This window comes from Eschrichtius robustus, chromosome 19, assembly GCF_028021215.1.
Source record: "Eschrichtius robustus isolate mEscRob2 chromosome 19, mEscRob2.pri, whole genome shotgun sequence".
NCBI classification, from domain to species: domain Eukaryota; kingdom Metazoa; phylum Chordata; class Mammalia; order Artiodactyla; family Eschrichtiidae; genus Eschrichtius; species Eschrichtius robustus.
The window spans coordinates 18,742,295-18,766,671 of record NC_090842.1 but is presented as its reverse complement, the minus strand read 5'-3'; the positions used below and the strand labels follow the sequence as shown (position 1 = coordinate 18,766,671).

General features: G+C 43.2%; 1 protein-coding gene across 7 annotated transcripts; it reads left to right on the top strand.

Annotated features, from left to right (window-relative positions):
* ZFP90 (ZFP90 zinc finger protein) lies at positions 1 to 23,787 on the top strand. Of its 7 annotated transcripts, none has more exons than XM_068527419.1 (5): positions 1 to 110; positions 436 to 502; positions 13,141 to 13,267; positions 13,606 to 13,701; positions 17,168 to 21,157. In XM_068527419.1, the coding sequence occupies exons 2-5, from the start codon at positions 470 to 472 to the stop codon at positions 18,811 to 18,813; spliced, it is 1,902 nt and encodes a 633-aa protein (XP_068383520.1). In that variant the 5' UTR covers positions 1 to 110; positions 436 to 469; the 3' UTR covers positions 18,814 to 21,157. The 7 variants fall into 7 exon arrangements, 6 of the variants coding, with proteins under 6 accessions (XP_068383520.1, XP_068383518.1, XP_068383519.1 ...); XM_068527417.1 differs by having other exon boundaries at positions 1 to 121; XM_068527418.1 differs by having other exon boundaries at positions 1 to 150.
* Positions 23,788 to 24,377: the final 590 nt, after the last annotated feature.

Genomic DNA, 24,377 nt, shown 5'->3' with positions numbered 1-24,377 from the left:
CCGCTGCGGCCATTGTCCGGCCCCGGTGCGGCGAAGGCCGCCCCTCGGACTTTAGAGTTGCAGAGGACTGAACCTGCACTGGGGGCTGGAGGAGCCGGCCCGAGCCCTGGGTGGGCCTGAGGTCTCGAAATCCGGAGTCCCCAGGAGGCGGTGATTCCGAGTGCGCGGGTTGGGGCGGCCCCTCCCACGGGCTTTGCGCGCGTGCGTTCGGCCGCGCCCACCATCCTGCGGATGGGACTGGGCGTGGCCGGAGGAGGGTGTCCAGGAGGCGGCGAGCGTTTAGTTTGGGGGAGGCAGGCCCAGGCAGGGCCCGCGCACCTCCCCACCTCTCTCCCCTGGAGAAGTGGCTGCGGGGCGGAGGCGGGCCGGGCCTGGCAGGGTGCGGTGCGGTTGGCAGTTACAGCTGGCTGAGTGGGCCCTCTCCTCTCTCCCCAGACCCTGTATAGGAGCCGGGCCCGGCGACGCAGGAATGGCCCCGAGGCCTCCGACGGCCAGGCCCCAGGTGAGCAGCCCGTTCCTAGCCCGGGGCGTATTTGGAGTAGTCATTGTTCTCCGCTTGAGCGACTCCCCTTTCTGGCTTGCTTGCCCCCTCGGAGCCTCCTAGCCTTGCAAAACCAAGGTGTCCAGAGCTGGGGGGAAAGGGCTTCCCCAAAGGAGGGCTGCACTGTGGGGAGGAGGGGGACCAGGGCGGGGTGGTCTTGTGGGAGGAGTTAAGAGTGGATGTGTTAGAAGTGTCAGTGTTGAGAATCCTGAGGGCCAAGCCAATTCCTTGAACTCTGTCCATTAGGAATCTAGAGGGTCGGGTGATAGAATAGAAAATGTAGAGGGGAAAGTGACTGTGAGTGAAGGAGATAGGAGCCCTAGCTTCTGACCCAGGGGCCATAGAGAGACCTTAAGGGACCAAAGAAGCCTGGTCTGGACTTGCCTAGGAAGAGGCTGGAGGTGGGCTCTTCCCGGGCAAGGAGGAAGGGAGGACGTGTCCCGTAGCTTTACATGGTTTTTTCTGCTTTAACAGAGGTATAATAATGCACATCCCCAGATGTCCCGCCTTCAACTTAATTAACATAACGCCGATTTGTGAACCCATTTATTCTTGTGAGACAGGAGGCATTTTCTAGAAGCATCACAACTCTGAGCTTACCTATTGATTTACAGACTCTTATCAGTGAAAATATAACAAAGTTCAGATGGTATTTTAATCCACACTCTCTTTACAATTAAGGAAAAATCACAGATTCTAGTTGCTAGGGTGTGAGACAAATCAGGTGAAAATACCAGTGTTCTTTAAAAGCAGTTCACAGTAAATTAAACACAGCATATAATGTCTTTATATTTTTTTACTTCTTGTTACATGTTTTTGTTTTACAGGGGTGAGCTTTAAGGAGTAAGACAAGTAACAGTACTAGAACAAAACAGTTATTTTGTTTGAGGAGAGCCAGAGCAAATCACTGTCATCAGCACCTTTCCGTATAAAGTGTTTCCTCAGTAGGTTGTGAGAATTCAGATGACTTAACTCACTTAACACCTCATGGGGGTGTTGATCATTTCCACATGGTGGGGGTGGGAGTTGCCTTTTGATGGTGAAAATGAATCTGTGTTCTGAGCAGTAAACTTTAGGGACCTCTTTTTTTTTTTTTTTTTTAATAAATTTATTTATTTATTATTTATTTTTGGCTGTGTTGGGTCTTCGTTTCTGTGCAAGGGCTTTCTCTAGTTGCAGCAAGCGGGGGCCACTCTTCATCGCGGTGCGCGGGCCTCTCACTATCACGGCCTCCCTTGTTGCGGAGCACAGGCTCCAGACGCGCAGGCTCAGTAGTTGTGGCTCACGGGCCTAGTTGCTCCGCGGCATGTGGGATCTTCCCAGACCAGGGCTCGAACCCGTGTCCCCTACATTAGCAGGCAGATTCTCAACCACTGCGCCACCAGGGAAGCCCTAGGGACCTCTTTAAACTTCACTTTTAAAGCTGTGTTCCCTAAAGCACTCAGTTATATTCTCATGGAATGGCCTGACAGTGTTCACTTGGGTTACCTAGCTCAGGCTCTAGATGATGACTGGGGACGGAGGACAGGACAGAACAGAACACTGGCCCTACAAATGGGGCTTTTCAGGCAGAAATTTCCCTTTGTCAGTGGTTCCCCTTCTCTGAGCCTGGCCCTCAGAGGAATGCAAAAGATGAGTAGTTGAGTCATGTGACTACTTATCCAGGAAGTTAACTTAGTGGGGGAGGACAGCCCCATGCAGAAGTATAGCACCAGAAAGGTGGTGTCAGGTGTTGCTGCAGAGATCCAGGGACTGCTGTGAGTGCAGAAGGGAGAGGAAATTCTGCCTGTGGGACGAGTCAGTGGAGATTTCACCTTTGAATAGGGGCAGGGTCTAAGCAGGTGAAAATGAAGGGGGTGGGGGTAGAGCTGATTGACTGTGGGGCAGGGGTTGGGAGGCAAGAAGATGAGGGGCCTGTATCCGAAACCATTGTCCTGTGTGACAGTGGGTGTGGGCTGCAGGCACTGCATAGACGAGAATACAAGGGCATTTGGACTTTTTTCTCTTTGGCCTTGGTAATCCATTCATTCATTCGTACGTTCATTCAGCAGATAGTCATTGAACCCCTATGATGTGTTAAGACACTTTTCTAGGTGGTTGGTATACATTAGTGGACAAAATTTATAATGGTCCTTGCTCTCATGGAGCTTACATCTTTTTTTTTTTTTTTAATTTAATTTATTTATTTTTGGCTGTGTTGAGTCTTCATTGCTGCGCACAGGCTTTCTCTAGTTGTGGCGAGCGGGGGTTACTCTTCGTTGTGGTGTGCACGTTTCTCATTGCGGTGGCTTCTCTTGTTGCCGAGCAGGGGCTCTAGGCTCGCGGGCTCAGTAGTTGTGGCTCGCGGGCTCTAGAGCGCAGGCTCAGTAGTTTTGGCGCACGGGCTTAGGTGCTCCGCAGTATGTGGGATCTTCCCGGACCAGGGCTCGAACCCATGCCCCCTGCATTGGCAGGTGGATTCTTAACCACTGCACCACCAGGGAAGTCCGGAGCTTACATCTTAGAAGGAGGCAAAAAATTAAGTAAGGAAATTGTATGATATCCTAGAAGGCATCAGTACCCTAGAAAAAAGATAAAAGGTAAAGAAGGATGAGGGGAATTGAGTAGGGAACTGGGGGCTTGTGGTAGGAGTGCTATTTATTTATTTATTCATTCATTCATTTATATTGGCTGCATTGGGTCTTCGTGGCTGCATGTGGGTTTTCTGTAGTTGTGGTGAGCGGGGGTTACCCTTTGTTGCGGTGCACGGGCTTCTCATTGCGGTGGCTTCTCTTGTTGCGGAGCATGGGCTCTAGGCACGCGGGCTTTCGTAGTTGTGGCGCGTGGGCTCTACGGTGCGTGGGCTTCAGTAGTTGCAGCACACGGGCTCAGTGGTTGTGGCGCACGGGCTTTGTTGCTCCGCAGCATGTGGGATCTTCCTGGACCAGGGATCGAACCCATGTCCCCTGCATTGGCAGGCGGATTCTTAACCACTGGGCCACGAGGGAAGTCCAAGGAGTGCAATTTAAATAGGGTGGTCAGGGTAAGCCTTATCCTTATTGAGATGTTACCATCTGAGCAGACTTGAGGGAAGTGTGGGAGTTAACAACATTCAGTTCTGGGGGAGAGTGTTCTGGGTAGAGGGAACAGTGGGATGTGTGTCTGGTGTGTTCAAGGAGCTGCAAGGAGGCTATTGTAGCTTGAGCCAATGTTTTTGAGCAGGGAACTAACTGTTCTTAGTTTTAAAGATGGCTGTGAATGATGTGCAGGAGCAAGTGTTTGAAAGTTGGGACTCCTGTGGTTGAGACCTTCTCCCAGGGCTTAGCTAACAAATAACTAAAGTGGTCCCACAGTGGGAGGGGAATGGGAGCAGAGATGGGCTGGGCGGAATACCCCCAAAATCCTTGGGATCTATGGATTGTTAGTAACTATAGCTGTGTAAACACTATGCATTCTTTTTTCCGTTATATGTGTACTATGTTTTTAGTTAGGATTTTGAAAAGGTGTTTACCATTCTTTTTTTTTTTTTTACCATTCTTAAAGTTGAAGCCACCAGAAGAGTAAGAAATGGGGAAAGTTTTATAGGAAAAAGCTGCTTATGGAGACCAGGTTTCTTGGTGTTCTATCTTGAAGGGGAGGAAATGCAGAGGGACCAGGCCCTGGTCTCTATTGACTTCAGATCCCAAGAGAGCTCTGTGGTTCAGTCATCAGGATTGAACAGACCCAGCAAAAGCTGGATCAGGTCACAAACTCAGACGAGATGCTCCAGGGAAACCAAGCCACTTGCTGAACCAGGTCAGGATGTTTGTGGCCAGGGATATTCAAGCTCCCTCCATACCGAGGTCCCCTTTCTTAACCTCTTCCTGAGCTGACTGGTGCTGGTCTTTAAGCTTCAGCTCAGACCCTCCTTCCCCTGGGTAAGGTCAAGTGCCTCTCTTGTGCATTCCTGTAACACCTATGTACACTTGTCATAGTAGTGTCTAATGTCATATGGAGTGGTGTGCTTACCCATCCATCTCGTACTGGGCTTTCTGCTTTTCTAGAGAAGGGCCACCTGACTCCTTTCATCCTTTGCTCCAAAGTACGCACACAGTAAGTGGGTGTCACATGAGCGAACATTAATAACCACTTAACCCCAGGCAGTGATTTTATACTTTTTGCATTTTCTGCTCCTCACATAGCAAAAATGTAATTTTTCCCGTTATTTTGGCTGTGTTGGGTCTTTATTGCTGCGCACGCGCCTTCTCTAGTTGCAGCGAGCGGGGGCCACCCTTTGTTGCTGTGGGTGGCCTTCTCCTTGCAGTGGCTTCTCCTGTTGTGGAGCATGGGCTCCAGGCACATGGGCTTCAGAAGTTGTGGCATGCGGGCTCAGCAGTTGTGGCTCGCGGGCTCTAGAGCGCGGGCTTCAGTAGTTGTGGCACGTGGGCTCAGTAGTTGTGGCACGTGGGCTTATTTGCCCCATGGCATGTGGGATCTTAGTTCCCCAAACAGGGATTGAACGCGGGTCCCCTGCATTGGAAGGCAAATTCTTAACCTCTGGACCACCAGGGAAGTCCCCTCAATTACAACATTTAAAATTTCATCTAATTTTTATGAGGATTTTTCTTTTGTTTTTTTAAATCACTTTTATGGCTGTATTATACTGCTTTGTATGATATACTAAAATTTAACCATTTCTCAGAGGACATTTAGGTTGCTTATAAAGTTTCTGCTATTACAAATAATACTGGGATAAAATCACATTGGTTACAATAGATAATTAAAAAAAATTTTTTTTTACGAGAGAGAGATCTTTGGCAGGTTTTGGTGGCTTGCTCATCCTTAATTTGTAGAAACATTCAGATTGCTTTTCATCTTTTTCTGTCTTTTGAAAGAATTTACCTATAAAACATTTAGATCCAGGATTTTTATAAAGAGGATGACTTGGGAACAGTTTTCTCTGTTTCTTCCTCAATTATTTTCTCTCCTTTTTTGTGTCAACATTGGTGATTTAGGATTTAAAAATTATCCACTTCACTAAGATCTTTCACATTTCTTAACACACTGCTGGGTATTTTACTGGTTTATCCCCTTATTTTTATTTTTATTTTTATTTTATTTTTTTATTATTATTTTTAAAAATTAATTTATTATTTATTTATTTATTTTTGGCTGTGTTGGGTCTTCGTTGCTGTGCACGGGCTTTCTCTAGTTGTGGCGAGCAGGGGTTACTCTTCGTTGCGTTGCGCGGGCTTCTCATTGTGGTGGCTTTTCTTGTTGTGGAGCACAGTCTCTAGGTGCACAGGCTTCGGTAGTTGTGGCGCACGAGCTTAGTTGCTCTGCGGCATGTGGGATCTTCCCGGACCAGGGATCGAACCCATGTCCCCTGCATTGGCAGGCGGATTCTTAACCACCGTGCCACCAGGGAAGTCCCTTCCCTTATTTTTTTTTTTTTAATTAATTAATTAATTTATTTATGGCTGCGTTGGGTCTTCGTTGCTGCGCACGGGCTTTCTCTAGTTGTGGAGAGCGGGGGCTACTCTTCGTTGTGGTGTGCGGGCTTCTCATTGCGGTGGCTTCTCTTGTTGCGGAGCACGGGCTCTAGGCGCGCGGGCTCAGTAGTTGTGGCTCGCGGGCTCTAGAGCGCAGGCTCAGTAGTTGTGGCGCATGGGCTTAGTTGCTGCGTGGCATGTGGGATCTTCCCGGACCAGGGCTCGAACCCGTGTCCCCTGCATTGGCAGGCAGATTCTTAACCACTGCGCCACCAGGGAAGCCCCTTCCCCTTATTTTTCAATTGATTTATTTTTTTATTTCTTCTTTTAGTATATTTGTCAGAGGTTTTTTTGTTCAGCCAGTATTTAAGAGAAGCCAGCTTTTAGATTTGGCTGTTAATGCCATCGTTTTGCCATTTGCCTCTGCTATTTATAATCCAAGAATAGAATTCACTAATCTGTAATGTTTTTTTAATCCTCAAAATGACTCCTCGTTTTCCTTTGGTAAGAATTACCCAGACTCTATTCATTCACTCAGCAGGCATTTTTAGAATGCCTGCTCTGTGCCGGCTGGTATTCTTAACCAGGGTCACGCTTCAGAACCAGTCAGGAGAAAGTACCTGCTTCCTGTGGGGTGGCAGTAAGGCTTCAGTGAGAAAATTTAGTGAGGGGGTGCGTGGCCTGCAGTGAATGCTCAATAAATGTTAATTGTTGCTTTTTTATAATGAATCATGTAAGGAGCTTTTAAATGTTGCCTGGTAGGGCCTTTCATGCATGGTCAATTTTTCCAAATTGCCCCTGTGATTCTGGAAAGTTCCAACATGCTTAGTTTTGGAAATACTGAAATGAAAAGGAGTTTGAGAAATTGTTGAGGGAGAAAAACATGAAAATGTAGCTATAGTTCTGAAATTGAGATGTGGACCAAATACTAAAGGTGGCAGGGATCTGGAAAAGCTTCAGAAGGGAAGGGACCATTGAACTGGTTCTAGAAGGATGACTTGCAATTTATCCTGTAGAGCTGAGGGAAGAAAGTACATGATGATCAGAATAGGATGTACAAAGGCAAGGAAACATGGAAGAGAATGATGTAATCAGGGCAGAGAGTCCACTGTCGGAAGCATGGGGTGTGTGGCAGCAGGCAGAATTTAAGAAAAAGATGATTCTGTCACCTAGAGAGAATGGCCTGAGGTGGAGATCTAGAACAACCTAGAACAGTGTCGTCCAAAACAAACATAAGCTACATGGATAATTTTAAATTTTCTAGTAGCCACAATGTAGAAAGAAATGGGAAGTTAATTTTAGTAATGCATACTATCTAACCTCATATAGCCAAAATCTTATCATTTCTACATGAATAAATATTTTAAAATTATTAATGAGATGTTTTATATATTTTTTGGTACTTAATGAGATGTTTTATATATTTTTTGGTACTAAGTCTTTGAAATCCAGTGTTTTACACTTAACTGCATGTCCTAATTTGGACTAGCCACATTACTAGTGCTCAGTATTCACATGTGGCAAGTTGCTACCATATTAGACAGCATAGATCTAGACCATTAGGCCATTGCCCATTGTTGGCAAGGGAGGATTTGAGCTGGGTTTGAAAGATGAAGGGAAGGGACTGAATGTAGGAGACATTTTTGAGGCTGTTGGTAATTCTAGGGCATAAAGGAAAAATGAAGAGTCAAGGGTAAGGTCCAGGTTTCCAGTTGGGATACTGTAGATGATGATGCCATTAGCCTCAGTAGGGCATCTGTGTATGTGTGTGAAGGCTAACAGTAATCATGTTACTTCTCTCTGTTCGCACTTGTTAGGGACGCTGTTAACTCTCAGCTTACCAAACTGTTATTGTCCAGTATCATAGAGCACCGAGTACTTGAGTGAAAATGCCACACTGTATCCCAGTAAATTTAATGTATTCTAATTGGTTAAAGTAACTTGGTCTTAGAGGGGGATAGTTTTTATATTACTATAATTGTATGTAATATAAAAATTAAATGTTATATTTAATAGTTATATTAAATATAATAAATAAAAATGTTATGTGTAGTATAAATACAGTATTTAAAAATATGTGATATAAATAACTAGATCATTTTTACTCATTAGCTGCCAGGCTCTGGTTTTGAGCTTTGCCAAGTTGCAAAACTACACAGTTTCCTGAGTTATAGTTTTAGGGGATTTCTCCTGCAGGGATGGTATATGCTAGAGTTGGAGGAGCGTGTCTTTTTTTTTTCTTTAATTATTTAATTATTTATTTATTTATGGCTGTGTTGGGTCTTAGTTCCTGTGCGGGGGCTTTCTCCAGTTGTGGCAAGTGGGGGCCACTCTTCATCGCAGTGCGCGGGCCTCTCACTATCGCGGCCTCTCTTGTTGCGGAGCACAGGCTTCAGACGCGCAGGCTCAGTAACTGTGGCTCACGGGCCCAGGCGCTCCGCGGCATGTGGGATCCTCCGGGACCAGGGCTCGAACCTGCGTCCCCCGCACTGGCAGGCGGACTCTCAACCACTGCGCCACCAGGGAAGCGCCAGGAGCGTGACTTTTTATAGTTGGACATGTCCTTTCTGGATGTACTCTTTCACCCTTCTGCTCTTAAAGCTCTTATTTCTTCAGTTCAGGGAATCCATGTTAATAGATGAGAAAATTGGAGCTCCAGGAGGTCTGTGATTTGCCCAAGGATATTACACACTTAACTTCTTAACTTAGTATGTGCTGTTTCCAGTTCTTTGCTTTGGGCTCCATCATTTGGCCAAGGTCCTCTTTATGTCAGCATGAGGAAGGGGAACATTTAATACTTCTTGATAATTTTTAAAAGGTGTTGATTATGAGGTCAAGTTAAATCTGGAAGAAGGGTAAACAGTGTTTACAAGACATCACTGGATCATTTTATTACAGTCTGAGGTGTGACCTGCATTGGGAATGCCCTAAAGTTGCTTTGATTCAGAGTGGCTAACTCACACCAAGGATCTCAGAGTACATTTTACCTATTTAATCTTGCAGACCACTGACTGTCCGTTATGTACCAAAATGGTTCTGGCCTCTGGAGATTCGAAGGTGCCTGAGACAAGGTCTTGACCCTCTAGAAGCACAGTGAACAATATGTAACAGTCGCCATAAGGTAGTGTCTTATGAGCTGTGCTGAAGAGAGGCCTAGGGAGGGGAGCTGGGGGGCGGGGGTTAGCCTAGAACTGGAGGTAGAAATGGAGCCCCTGAGGAGAGAACTTGACTGAGTCTTGGTGGGAGAGTGAGTGTTAGCAGGCAGAGGAGGGAAGGCCAAACATTTTGAAGCAGCACTTGCAGAAGAGAGAGATCTTTTTTTTTCAAGGAGGTGTGAGTGTTCTGCACACTGACTCATGGTGTACAAGGGGAAGAGAAGCCAGAGCTGAGGCTGCAGAAGTAAGGTGAGGACTAGGTTGGAAGAGCTCAGAAGCTCACACTAAGGAGTCTAGTTTTTAATCTCAAGGAAAATTTATTAAATATTTATGGAGCACCCACTATGTGCCCGGCCTCTTGTAGCCAATGGAGATTCAGCCATAAAGAAAATAGGTAATATTCCTACTCTCCTGGAATTTACATTCTGCTGTGGGATGCAGACTGTAAACAAATAAAATATGACACGTCAGGTGTAAGGACTATGAAAAAGGAAAAGAACAGAGAGTGACAGTGCAAGGTTGGGGGGGGCGCTGTTTTATATAGCGTGGTCAGGGACGTTGGCTCTGGTGAGGTGACATATGAACAAAAAGCGGAAGGAAGTGAGTGGGGAGCCACATGCATATCTGCAGGAAGAGGCTTCCAAGTCAAGGAACAGGCAGAGCGAAGACCTCAAGGCAGAAGCATGTGTGGTACGTTCCAGGAGTTGTAAGGAGGGCAGGGTGAGTAAAGGTAAGAGAGCAGTAGGTTAGGGATGAGGTTCAAGATGAAGTCAGGGAGATAGTGGGGGGCCAGATTGTGAAGGGCTGTGTAGCTACTATAGAGACATTGGCTTTTACTTGGGATGAATTGGGATGCCATTGGAGGCTTTTAAGCAAAGGAATGACTTGCTCTGAAAGGTTTTAACAAGATGAGTCTAGTAGTTATATGGAAAACAGACTTGGGAGGGGTGGGGCATGAGTGGAAAAGGAGAGACAAGGTAGGAGATAGTAGCAGTGGTCCAGGTAAGAGGAGATGGTGGCATGGACTAGGGTGAAGGCGGTAAGAATAGGGAAAAGTGGGAAGAAATTAAAGGTTTGTATGCATGATCAAATTTGTTTTAGAGAAGTGACTCTGATAGTACACAGGAAAGAGTTGGTGGGACCGTGAGTAGTAGAACAGAAGTTAGTTGTCCTGCCAGGGCAAGAAATGAGTGGCCTGGACTAGACATTTGTTTACTGGTCAGCACATTCTTTAACATTAGTTCAACCTATTTGGGGAAGCAGAATGAAGTCAGGAGGCCATGTGTTTAATACGGGGAACCAGCGAAGCAAAGGAATCCAGGTTGGCTGCCAACTGTGTGTTTCTAAACCAAAGGGGCTGTAAGTTTAGAGGACAGAGTAGGAGTGGAAAGGTGTTACTTCTCACAGCCTAACTTAAAATGTCTGCCTTGGTCTAAACCTTTTCTCTGCTAGCCATGTGCATCCCAAATCCAGCCTCCCTTCTCTAACTTCTCAGTCCCTGGACTGGATTCCCACTCTTTTTTCTCCCATCCTAATGGTACTTACCTCTTAAGGCCCAGTGCATAGCCTACCTTGAAGCTTCTCTCCTGTACCCAGTTTTCCCTGCCCAGAACGCTGGTAGCACCCACTTTACTATGTATTGTCTCATATCGTGCTCTAATAAACAACACATTTTAAAATAAACTGAAACCTTTTCAAGGACTGCAGTGTTTTTCTTTTGCATTTTTATTCTGCCATGGTGCATATGGTAAAGCCAGGCACCTAGTAAATATCTAGTGTCTTTTTTTTTAGCATCTAGTATCATCTTACCTGGCACAGTCAGATCCCTGACCTCTGTCAGAAAAATCTGCCACATTTCAACCCTTCTCTGTTCTTGTGGGGACACAGCCGCAGTGTTGAGCAGAAATGTGATACGGAGGAGCCATTGTTGTGTACGGATGTGGTCGTGCACCTCACTCAGTAGGAGATGGGGCCACCCACTCTCCTTTTCTCTAAAATTCAGATCTCAGCCATCTCAAGGCTCAACGCAGTCAGGAAACAGATATTTAGAGTTGGGTCAGGTACTTGCTAGACGTTGGTATTCTAGAGTTTAAAAAAAAGGAAAAGTAGAGTCCCTGCTCTCACGATGCTCACCATCTAACTAGGAAAACAAGCATTAAGTAGATTATTAGGTCTGTTTGAATTGTGGATGCGCAAAGTGGCTTAAAACACATGATATGGGGATTGACCCTCCACTGGGGGATCAGAAAACCTCACTGAAGATCTGCTAACCTACACCCGAAGTATGGAATTAGCAAGGGAAAGACGGATGGGAGCGTGGGGAGAGAATTATATATTCCAGGAAACAGAAGTCCAATTCAGCTATAGCTAAGCACATGGGAGGAGGGCATGGAATAAGGCAGAAACCTTCACGTAACTTTCCCTCACTGCTCCAGCGAACTCATGGCTCTGCTTTCAGTGTCTTTTCATGCTGATTGTCTTTACATACTTTATTATGTACTTCTTGAGGTAGAAATCTAACCGGGACCAAAGGAGATATTTCAAGTTGGGCATAGTGACAGGTGTCCCGTGGCTTAACAAGGCCTGGTGAGGCAAGACAGAAATCAACCTGTGAGCATCAGAACTGACTATTCAGAGGCACGAGGGTCCTCAGCCAGTTTCAGTGGGTGGTGAGGAAGAAGTGATTGGAGTGGAGTAAAGCATGAAAAAATCTTTGACCTAGAAATTCCAATTCTATCTAGCTAGCCTACAGGAATTCTAATATATTTGCACAAAGAGTATGTATTGCAGTAATGTTTGTAATAGCAAAATATTGGAACTAATCCAAATATCTAATAATAAGAACTGGTCCATTTATTCATTCACCAAGTTTTTCTAAGCATCCGCTATGTGCTGGGCATCAGTCTAGGCACTGGGGGGGCATATAGCTGTGAATAAGATAGGTAAAGTCCCTGTTCTCACGGAACTTGCAACTCGGGAGACAGAAAAGCTAACAAATCTCAGATAATGATTAGAAGTACAAGCATCCTTTTTCATCTGAATCTGTTTGGTTCCTGAGTTCAGGTGGCAGGAATTTGGACAGTGAGCGATACCTGTTTTAGGAGAAAAATTAAGCATGGGAATACGATGCGTAGTAAATTAGAGGAAGGTGCTAAGACACCTTTTCTGAGGCGGTGATGCTGGACCTGAGACATAAACATGGTTTAGGTTGACTGGTTGTCAACCATGTCGTGATCCCAAGGCCCAGGGTGGGAACAAGCTTGATATATTCAGGGCAAGGTCAGCATGACCAGAGCCCAGTGAGTGATGGGGGCGTTTGAATCTTGTTTTTAGTACAGTGGGGTGCTATGGGTTTTAGGCGATGGGTGTGTTATGGTACAGCTGTACTCTGGGGTGCTATGAAGCAATTCAAAGAAATAAGGTGAAATTGTACATAGCACTAAGGAAAGACTTCCAAGATACATAGCTGAATGTGAAAAGCAGGATGTAGAACAATTTATATGATATTTCACAAAACAAGACTGTGTGTGTGTGTGTGTGTGTGTGTGTGTGTAACATGGAAAGGGACTGTTAACTGTATACACCAAACTGTTCACAATGGTTCTTTGTAGGGAGTTTGTGGGATTGGTGATGGGGGTGAAGGAGGGCTGTCACTTTTTATTCCCTGCTGTATTTGGGTTTTGTACCAAAGGAAGCACATGGGCAGTGAGGAATTGGTGATTGTATAGGCAAGGCTTGGCTTTGAAGGGAACAAGAAGAAAACTAAGTAGGCTTACAGGATTGCGGGACACATTGCCCCTCATGACTTTCCTGCCTGCCATATTAGATTCTCTATAAAATTGTGTAACAACTAGTATATTTAACCCAACATTGCCCCCTCAGGATATCACACATGTGATCACCATTTGTGATAGACCCTACAGTAGGTTCCCAGTTTTGCCGTGGGAACATTTGTGGGGTTGATCCCTACTTGAGCAGGAATGTGTTCCTACAGGAATCAGTGACATTTAAAGATGTGGCTGTGAACTTCACCCAGGAAGAATGGCACCACATGGATCCCGCTCAGAGGCGCTTGTACAGGGATGTGATGCTGGAGAACTATAGCCACTTGGTTTCTCTTGGTAAGGACCACATCTCATTGTCTATGTATTGGTGGGTCTTTCCTTTCTCAGTTGCTAAGGTTGTGGGACTCATAGTTTGGGTGACTGTGAGCAGAGTGTACAGGGTTAGAGTTTGTTCATCTTGTTGGGACCCAGCTTTATGGGTTTCTGAGCCTGCTCTTTAGGTAACGGTCTTTCTTTTGCAGAACTGGAAATAGGCCATTTGATTGCATGACTCCTCAAGTTGCACCATTTTTTCCCTTCAGAGTTCCTGAGGATCAAGGCCTAGTACTGACTTGTAGAGGGTTCTTTGTCTACTTGCACAAACAACCAAATCTTGTGTATTTACCCATGAGCAGGATATCAAGTTTCCAAGCCAGAGGTGATCTTCAAATTGGAGCAAGGAGAAGAGCCATGGATAGCAGAGGGAGAAATCCAAAGACCTTTCTGTCCAGGTAAATGAGGGAGAATCAAGCATGTAGGACAATGGCACAGCTGAGGGAGAGGGAAGCACCTTCAGATTGCTGCCTTGGGAGCGCCTAGACCTGTAGAAGAGGTTGGACCATCTCCTGGATGACACCTCTGTATGTCTCCCTTCTCCATTAGGGTGTCTTGCTGCTGGTAGGTCTTGGAAGAAAAGGTACTTCTTTTTCCTTTCTGAAAGTAGCCCTTTGTCCTACACTCAGAATACCATCTCTCCCTATCCTATATCCCTACTTCTGGATTATTTTCTCCTCTGGTGTCCTCAGTCCCCCTTCATTATTTAGAGATCTCTTTTCTTACTCATTCAGACATTAATTGAACTTCCATGTCTCCTCCTTGTTTTTTCTTGCTGCTTTCACTGTCGGATGCCCCAGACTTGTAGGAAATACCCATAACCTTGATTCTCCCTCCCTCCAGACTTCTTTCCCTGACTGCACTCCTGTACCACCTGTCTGGCGAGCAACACCATCCTCCTTCCATCCTGCACTCCTGTCCATTTGATTCATTTCCTCCCTCCACAGTTCCTGGAGTATTATCCTCTCCTGGTTTCCCCACTCATTCAATGCTTCTTGGCTTTGGGTCTTTGGCTTTTCTTGCTTTTCCCTCTTAGTGAATCTACCTTAAGGAGCCTGCCTTCCGGCTTCCTCTCCTTTCTTTCTGTATTACCTCACTATGAAAGGGTGCCTGCCTTCTGGTAGTTGCAGCTCTTTATTGTGTGCTGTAGACTCAGAATCATCCTTACTTGTACCCTGGTCACTTTTATTTTCTTCTCACAGGACCCCTCCACTTGTAAGTCCCACAACGTTCTTATTAAAGGTGTAAAATCTAAATTAATCATCTTGCATCCCCAGTCAGCACATTTTGCTACATTGCCCATTATCCATTTCTCCCCTTGCCCATTAGAAATTACCAGGATTCCAGTCCCTCAGGCCAGACACCATAGTCAGTCTAGTCTTTTTCTTTCAACCCAAGTTATTTTCCTCCTTTGAGAAGTATCTTAGCTTTTCCTCCCTTTTAACTTGGACTGGTGACATCCTAAACCAAGCCCCAGACTTAGATTACTATAATTCCCAGTTGAAATTGCTCACTCAATCTTATCTTTTTGTAATCCATACTGGATTTTTTAAATCATAGTTTTATTGAGATACAGTTCACATACCATAAAATTCACCCTTTTAAAGTGTACATTTCAGTGGTTGTTTTGGATATGTATAGAGTTGTGCAGCCATCACCACTATCTAAGCAGCACATGTTCAACACCCCAAGAAGAAATCTTATACCCATTAGCAGTCACTTTCCATTCCCCATACCCCCCAGCTCCTGGCAACCATTAATCTACTTTTTATCTCTATGGATTTGCCTATTCTGGATATTTTCTGTATATGGAATCATAATATGTAGCCCTTTGTGACTGGCTTCTTTCACTTAGCACAATGTTTCAAGGTTCATTCATATTGTAGCATGTATCAGAACTTCATTCCTTTGTATTGCTGAGTAATATTTTATTGTATGGATATATCACATTTTGTTTATCTGTTCATCACTTCATGGACCATATTGGATTTTAATGCTTTATCTTCCTAAACCAGCCACCTCTGAAAGAACTTTGCTATTACTCCCTGTACCTCATTATAGGAAGCAGAAACTCCCTTGATTTAAAGGTCCCCATCATCCCTTCCAGTATTATCTGTCTATTCCTGCTAAAAAAAGCTCCACCTAGGTTGAACTTTTTCTCGATGTTCTCTGTAAGTAGCATATAGTTTCCCTCATTAGATAATACTTTGTGCCTATCCAAAGCCATCTATTCTTTAAGTTCAAGGTCTGTCTAATCCATAAAACTTAATATTTGCTAATATATTTATTTGTTTCTTCCTTGATCACAAATACCATTTATATCATCTCTACCACACAAATTCAGATTTAATATGTGCCATCTGATGGGGTTTTTTTTTAAGTCGTCAAAAGATTGAGTCTTGTTTTTATTCTTAGGTTTTTAAGCTCCTGGAGAGTCTATTTACTATATTTCTAAATATTTTCTATTTGTATTGCAGAGCATATAGAAGGCAGTCAGAAAATTACTTGATTGATTGTTATGGAATCTTGCTGGGAGAGAACTTTCTCATTCATTCATTTCAACAAACATTTCTTGAATGTCCCACTGAGAAGGATTCTAAAAGGAATACAAAGCATTCTCTGTCCTCAGAAATTTAGAATTGAGTCTTGTTCCAGGGTAAGGAATTTGGGAGTTTAGGGCTCCTTAGTTACTGGGGTTTTTTTCCCCCTCCTAATATTTTATTATGCAAATTTTCAAACATTTGAGAAGTTGAAAAAACTATACAGTGAACACCATATACCTACCACCATGGTGCTGTAGTTGTTAACATGTTACATTTGCTTTATCACATATCTCTTCGTCCATCTATCTATTAATCTGTCTTACCTTTGATGCATTTCCTAGTGAGTTGCAGACATGAGTACATTTCACCCCTACATGCTTCAAAATGTATATCGTTGACTAGAGTTCAATATTTGTTCATAGATCTTTTTTTTAGAAAATATTATATACAGTGAAATATATACCTCTTGTATATGTACCATCCATTTGATTTTGAGAAGTGCATTCTCCCATCCAACCCAAACTTCTGTTGATATGGAACATCTCCATCATTCCAGAAACCTCCCTCCCCTTAGTTTTTTAAAAGGTTACCATTCTTAGAACCTAGACATTAATTAATTTTCTGCTGTTAGTATTCTGAGGTTAAACAGAGGTTTAGAGATCAGTTTTTTAGGCAGATTAAACTAAATTGTTTTTGGTTAAGAGAGGTGATTAATGTAGAATCAGAACTCAAATAGACTAAAACCACAGCTCTGTGTGTAAGGGCAAGGATGATTTGCCTCCTGAAATATTACTTTTTTTTCTCCATGGGAAGTATAGCCCTTGATCTCCAGTTATGTCAAAGAATCATTTCAGTTAGATCACTGGCTGCAGATTTTCTCTGCAGGGTTTGAAAATCTGAAGCCTCAGAGGTGACTTTAAAGAAATTATGAAATGAGTGTATTAGGAAGATAGATTCCATGGCAGTTTGTAAAATGGACGGGAGGCATGGATAGCAGATAGGACTCTGCAAGACGGACCATGATCCTATTCCGTTTGTATCTGTGCCTAACTCTCTCTTGCTCACCTGTTCCCTACTCCCTAACAAGCCCTCCTACATGGGCTTCCTCATTCTGGACTTATTCTTCACTCTGGATCTGCAGTCTGCATTGTCACCTCTCTCCACTCTTCCTTTCTCCATTTTGGGTCTTCTCCTGAAGCTACAGGACTAATTTCAAAACAGAGTGATGTATAACATATCTCTTTTACTTCCTCATTCCTACTGTAGCAGTTTGTTTTAACAGGAGGGAATAGGGGACTTTTGCACTTTGGATTTCTTTCAGACTGGAAGACCAGGCCTGAAGCCAAATCTTCACATCTGCAGCAGAGCATATCTGAAGTATCGCTTAGCACAGATGATCCCTCATGTGCCACGTTAGAAGACACTTGGGATGTTAATGGCCAGTTAGAGAGGCACAAGGAAAACTGGAAGAGACATTTGGGGCCAGATGCATCCACCCAGAAGAAAATAATCACACCAGAGGAAGCTTGTGAGCAAAATAAATTTGTTGAAAATTCTAGATTGAACACAGACCTGGTTACACAACTGAACATTCCTCCAAGGTCTAATGAATGTGATACACTTGGGAGCAATTTGGGACATAATTCAGACTTACTCAGTCAGAATAATATCCTTGCAAAAAAGAAACCTTATAAATGTAATAAATGTAGAAAAGCCTTTATTCATAGGTCATCACTGACTAAACATGAGAAAACTCATAAAGGAGATGGAACTTTCCCCAACGGTACAGATCAGGGAATTTATCCTGGAAAGAAACACCATGAATGTACTGACTGTGGGAAAACCTTCCTCTGGAAGACACAACTTACTGAGCATCAGAGAATTCACACTGGGGAGAAACCCTTTGAATGTAATGTGTGTGGGAAGGCCTTCAGGCATAGCTCATCCCTCGGTCAGCATGAGAATGCTCATACTGGAGAGAAACCCTATCAGTGTAGTCTCTGTGGGAAAGCCTTCCAGCGCAGCTCCTCCCTTGTTCAACACCAGAGAATTCACACTGGAGAGAAACCATATCGATGTAATTTGTGTGGTAGGTCGTTTAGGCATGGCACATCCCTCACTCAGCATGAGGTCACACATAGTGGAGAGAAACCCTTCCAATGTAAGGAATGTGGGAAGGCCTTTAGTCGATGTTCTTCCCTTGTCCAGCATGAGAGGACTCACACAGGAGAGAAACCTTTTGAATGTAGCATATGTGGGAGGGCTTTTGGTCAGAGCCCATCCCTTTATAAACATATGAGGATTCATAAGAGAGGCAAACCTTACCAAAGCAATAACTACAGCATAGATTTCAAGAGCTCATCTCTTACTCAAGGTGAAAACACTCTCACTGAAGTGAAATCCTATCATTGCAATGATTGTGGGGAAGACTTCAGCCACATTACAGACTTCTCTGACCATCAGAGGATCCACACTGGAGAAAACCCCTATGATGGTGAGCAGGCCTTCAGTCAACAACCTATTTCTCATCCTGGCGAGAAACCGTATCAATGTAATGTATGTGGGAAAGCTTTCAAAAGGAGTACGAGTTTCATAGAGCATCACAGAATTCATACTGGAGAAAAACCCTATGAATGTAATGAATGTGGAGAAGCCTTCAGTCGACGCTCATCATTGACTCAACATGAGAGAACCCACACTGGAGAGAAACCCTATGAATGTATCGACTGTGGTAAAGCCTTCAGTCAGAGTTCATCCCTCATTCAGCATGAGAGAACTCACACTGGAGAAAAACCCTATGAATGTAATGAATGTGGGCGAGCTTTCCGAAAGAAAACTAATCTGCATGATCATCAGAGAATCCATACTGGAGAAAAACCCTATGCTTGTAAGGAATGTGGGAAAAACTTCAGTCGAAGCTCAGCTCTTACTAAACATCAGAGAATTCATACACGAAATAAACTCTAGGAACCTTGAAATTAGGGAATGCGCCAAAAGCTTTAGCTAAAATATTGTTCTTATTCAGTATCAGAGGATTCTTACTGGAGAGAAAGCTTGAGAATGTAATGAATTGTGTGTGTGTATGTGTGCACATTGTGTGTGGAGAAAGCTCTGTGCTAGTAGACTGTTTTTTTTAATAAAAGCCACATTCTCTGGGACTTCCCTGGTGGTCCAGTGGTTAAGACTCCACGCTTCCAACTTCAGGGGGCACAGGTTCGATCCCTGGTTGGCGAAGATCCCGCATGCCATGTGGCGCAGCCAAAAAAGAGAAAAAAAAAAAAAAAAAACCAGGAAAAAAATAAATAAAAGCCACATTCTCAGATCTGATTACAGACGTGTGTAAAAACTACAAACATCTTATATAACCTGTTAGAAATGATATGCCTATATATTGGACTTTGTAAATCTTTTGAATATATGTTTGCCGGAGATCACCAACTTTCAACAGTTTAATTTGTAACTCTCACTGTTTACAGCCTTTTTAAAAAATAAATAAAACTCCCATGGTAGTGACCAAAACTCATTTTTAAATTGCTTGACAGCTGCATTCAACTGCAGCTCTTAAGTTAAATTTACCATGGAAACCAGTTTCACCTCCAGGAATTCACCATTCAAAGAATTAGATCAACTGGTCCAACCGCTTCATTGTACAGATGAAGAAACTGAAAGCCAAAGATGTGAAGTGGTTGCACAGCATGATACGGTTTATAGCGGCAAAGCTGGGTGGAAAATGCAGGTCTGCTGGATCTTTGGCCCCATGGTCTTGCCACTGAAAAGATATTTTGGAATTCAGGGCTTTAAAATAAGTTTTAAAATAAATCAGATGCACAAATATTTAATGAGCACTCAGGAGTTGAATACTTTGGGAATTCATAAAAGCATAAGAGGCAGCAAGACATATGCAGATTTGTCACACACTTATTTAAAGCAGCTTGATGGAAGCTTACAAACCAAAATGTTAACAGAAATTGTAAATAGTTGAACTACTAATGACTTTTTTCCTTTTCCCAAGTATACTTCAGCTAAGGTATGTCAGTTTCATAGAATTATTAAGTCTTCCTACTGTGCTTTTCGTGATCCTCCCATGAAAAAGCACTGCCACAAGCTTCCTGTATTGATTTGATCAATGGGAAAACAACACAGAACTAAGAGAAAAAAATTTCCCCAAATTAATTTTACTGTAGAGAAGTATAAATCCAATTATCCATTGCCATAAAATTTGCCTTTAAATCAGTTTAGGGAATCAGCATGTAGTGGGTCATTTTGTGTGCCAAGGAAATTTTCACCATTAAAAAATTAACTTTTATGGCTCTGTGATGCTTTTCCATCAGTAAAGTGTGAGGTAAGCTTCAATAGCCCACTCTAATCCTTAATATCCCCTAAAGCCTCCCACAGCCTATTCTAAAGGAATTTCCAGAATCTTTGTTCGTTCATTGGCACCAGTAGTGCAGATAAATTTGGAAGCAGCTGTAGAAATGACCCCTTTCATGAAAGAGCCTCTGTTTCCCCCAAGATAAGCAAATTTTCCTGCCCTAATGATGAATCCTGGGGAGGAGTGATATGGGGTGGTGTTGATGGTGAACCTTTCCTACTGGCTTCTTTGCATGCCAGGTGGCAGGATCCATCATTTTTGTCTCATCCTGGACAACATGAGGCAGCTCCCAAACATCCTTCATAATTCTCTGCAGGAAAAATGTGCCTGGGGCCTGAAATGTGGGAAGTCCAGCCCAGTGAGTTTGTCATATGTGGAGCAAGATGGGATACTCTATAGCAGATCTGCCCTTCCAAGACTTTAACCATTCAAAAATAACCTTGTTTATGATGTTCCACGCTTAGCATACACCACAATGCCAAGACCGTGCCTGTGTTGTCTGATACATGGTTTGACAATGGGCAGTTCTACTTGGAACCTCCTCTACTGATTGGCTAGGATGCCAATCAGGAACTCATTTTTCTGTTGATTGTTTGGGGATCCCCATAGTGGACTGTTTGCAAGAATGGCATGAATTGTAACCAGTTGAGTGCTACGCAGCTGTTGTGGAAGTTTATAAAGACTTAGTTCCAGAAGACCTAAAGGAGACCACTGGTTTGTGTGTGCAGCCTGGCCTAGATCCAACCAGTCTCTGAAACTCAGCATATCATCATTGGCAGGGAGGGTGCCCAGGATGTATGTATGGCTGATTGAGCAGAGGATTCTCTAGTCCCAGCAACCATGCACCATGCACTTAATGAACACCCAGCTTCTAGGCCATATGAAATACATCCTTGTAACATTGTTGTATTATTTCAATAAATAGCCTTCTTAGTTGAATGGGAGTCAGTTTGTCTTTTTCCATTTTCAGAACTTGGCTAAGATTAAAGAGTGGTGCATCAAGGAAGAGGGATTAACTGCTAAACTCATCACAGCCAGGTGAGTTAATAGCATTTATTGATTGCTTACTACTTGAAAGGCATTGTGCTAAGTACTTTATAGCCATCATTTCATTTAATCCTTACAGGTCCCCTAATAGGTCTTGTGGTGTCTTGTCTTTGCCCAGCTTTTTCCCCCCTCTTCCTCTTGTAACAATCCCTGCTGTACTGACCACAGGAACACAAGCCAGGACATCCTGGGGCTCAATGATAGTTCCAGGAACAATTGAGCCAATCAGAGTCCTTTGACAGAGTTTTTTCAAAATAGACTTAGCAAGGATACTTTAATTTGAGGTTGCTAGGCTGGTAAGGTGAAGGCCTAAAGTTACAGGGAGCCTGATTCCTTACCAGAGCGGAGAGGTCTGTTGTAGCGGGAGAGGATGCAGCCGCCATGAGGGTGTTCTCATTTCTCATTCCTGAGGTCCTTGGACTGGGCTCAATTTCTGAAGCTCTTCTGGGATTCAGTGGGCTCCCCACTATCAGTCGAATGAGTCCCCCTTTGTTATATTTCTGTTGCTTGCATTAAAGAAACTTAATGCATGTATTATATCTTTGTTTTATAATGGGGAGAAAAACCCAGAGAGGTAAAGTACTGCCCATGGCAGATTCAGACTTGGAACCCAGCACTGCCTGGCTGCAAAGGCAGAGCTCTTAACCTCTAAATTTCATGTCTCCAGAGCCATGTTATGTTCAAAGAGGTGCATGTAACACAGTGTCGTTTGGGGGTGAATGGATGAAGGGATATGGTGATAGGTTAGACGGGAGACCAAGTGGAAGCAAAATGATGAAGGGCCTTGGAATGTTTTTCTTGACTGTTTCAGTAAATTAAATCCCCCAGATTCACCCACACCCTCATACTTTAATATATCAGTTATTTGCATTTGCCTAGACTGTGGATAAAATCTTGTCTCATACTTAAATAAAAAACTTATAAATATTTTTCATGTTGCTACACAGTCTCATGATCCCATTAACAAACTCCCTACTGTTGCAATAATATTTGGATAGTTTGGGGCATTGGTTTTATAATAATGACATTGAATACTTTCACCTTTTTAAGCACCCCCACTTTTTTTTTCTATAGAATTTTTTCTTAAAATATCCAGAGTGAGATAAATATCCAAAAATGGGATTACTGGGTCAGCATGTATAGGTAAGTATAACCAGGTGTGAGACTCATGCAAGAATAAACTAGTTATAATAATGTAGGAGTAATAGCTTCAAAATTGCAAAAGGGAAGCAAGAGAAAACCCGTCTCCTACTCCTGGTGCCTGGGTGTGTGTGGGGAAGGGCCCCAGGGCAGGCATTATGTCTGCCAGAGCATCTAGCACTTCTCTGTGCCAGCATGGATGATAAAACAATTCTGCAGTTATTAGGCATATTGATGCTGGTGGTGCTCGGTTCTTTATAGCTACAGTGGGCTTTTATAAATACTGAACTAGTTAATTCCTATCTGTTAAAAATGCAAATGTCACATCAGGGAAGGTTTTAATGACTGCCTGGCTAAATTGGTCTCCTTTTAAATTTTCATGGATTATTGTTAATGTTCTTCACCTTACCACAATTTGTATTTTTGATTATTTGGTTTTCTCCCCACGCCACAGTAGATTGTGAGTACCAGGAAGGCAGAGTCCACATCTGTTTTGCTAACTTTTTTTTTTGTTGCCTTGATTATCACAATGCCAGGCACACAATAGGTACTTAATATAGTCTTGTTAGCAGTATAGTGGAGATGTGTTGATAGAGAAAGAAGACTGGCTTTTCAAAATGAAAAGATGCTCAACCTTGAAATCAGAATACTGCAAAAGAAAACAGTGAGATACTATTTCATATCCATTAGGCTGGCAAAAAATTTAGAAGTCTGGTAGGGGGAAAATGAGAACTTTTATACATTGCTAGTGAGAGGGTTAATTAGTATAATCATTTGGGGACTAATTTGGTAATATCCAGTAAAGTTGAAGTTAAGCATACTTGATGACCCATTGATTCCACTTCTAGATCTATGTGGTAGAGTAGAAGTACTCCCATGTGAGCACAAAGACATGTACAAGGATGATTATTGCAGCAGTGTTTGAAATAGTAAATATATGGACACAACACAAATGTCTGACAGTAAGTGAATGGGTTAATAAACCGTGGCATATTCTTAATGTAATACAGTACTTCAGTAAAGGAACCAGAGCATCTGGAAACAAAACAAAACCCCCAAAAAACATTCTAACTCTCCTATTCTGCTCCTGTACGCATGCAGCTAAATGTGGCTGCAGGAAACAGAGCCACAGTGACGAGTCCCACTTTAAATCCCTGACTGCTATCCTCAGGCATTTGTTTCCCTAGTCCAGCCATTGTCCCAGTCTCCTAAGGTACTGTTTTATAGCTTCTGGCTTCTCAACCTCCAGCACTTCGCCCCAGTCTTCATTCAGCTGGTGACCTTGTTTCCTAGTTAACAGAAAAATAAAAGCAGTCAGAAGGTAACTACTCACCTACGTGCATCTTGTCCCTGTGCTCTTCCTTTCTTTCCTGCTACTGTGGTTGACACTTTGTTCTCTTATCTAAGACCAGCTTCTCTCTGGTGTATTAGATCCTGTTCATAAACTAGAACATCATTCCTACAGTTGTCCTCTTTCCTGCATCTGTTTTTTCTTGTCTACTGAATTTTTCCTATCAGCGTAATAACGTGATTTTTCTCATCTTAAATCTATATTTGTAAATATATGTAAATATTATACACACACACACACACACACACACACACACACTGCATCCCCCTCCACCTGCCACTTCATTTCCTACTTAATAGGAATATTCCTCAATAGAGGTGTCTAATACTCATTGTCTTCAATTCCTCTCCTTCCAGTCTCTCTTGTACCCCTTCCAACTAGGTCTTTGTTTCTGCTTTTGTCAGAGGTCACTGATGGACTCCATGTGGCTAAATCCAGTCGTATTTTTTCAGTCCTTTTACTTGACCTGTCAGCATTATTTGGTACAGTTGATCACTTCCTCACCCTTGGCTTCCAGGTTATCACACCTAGATTTCCTTATAGTTTATTGACAGCTACTTCTCCCAAGTTCTATATCTTCCCTTGCTCTAGACATAGGAATTCTTCTAGGGCTCCATCTTT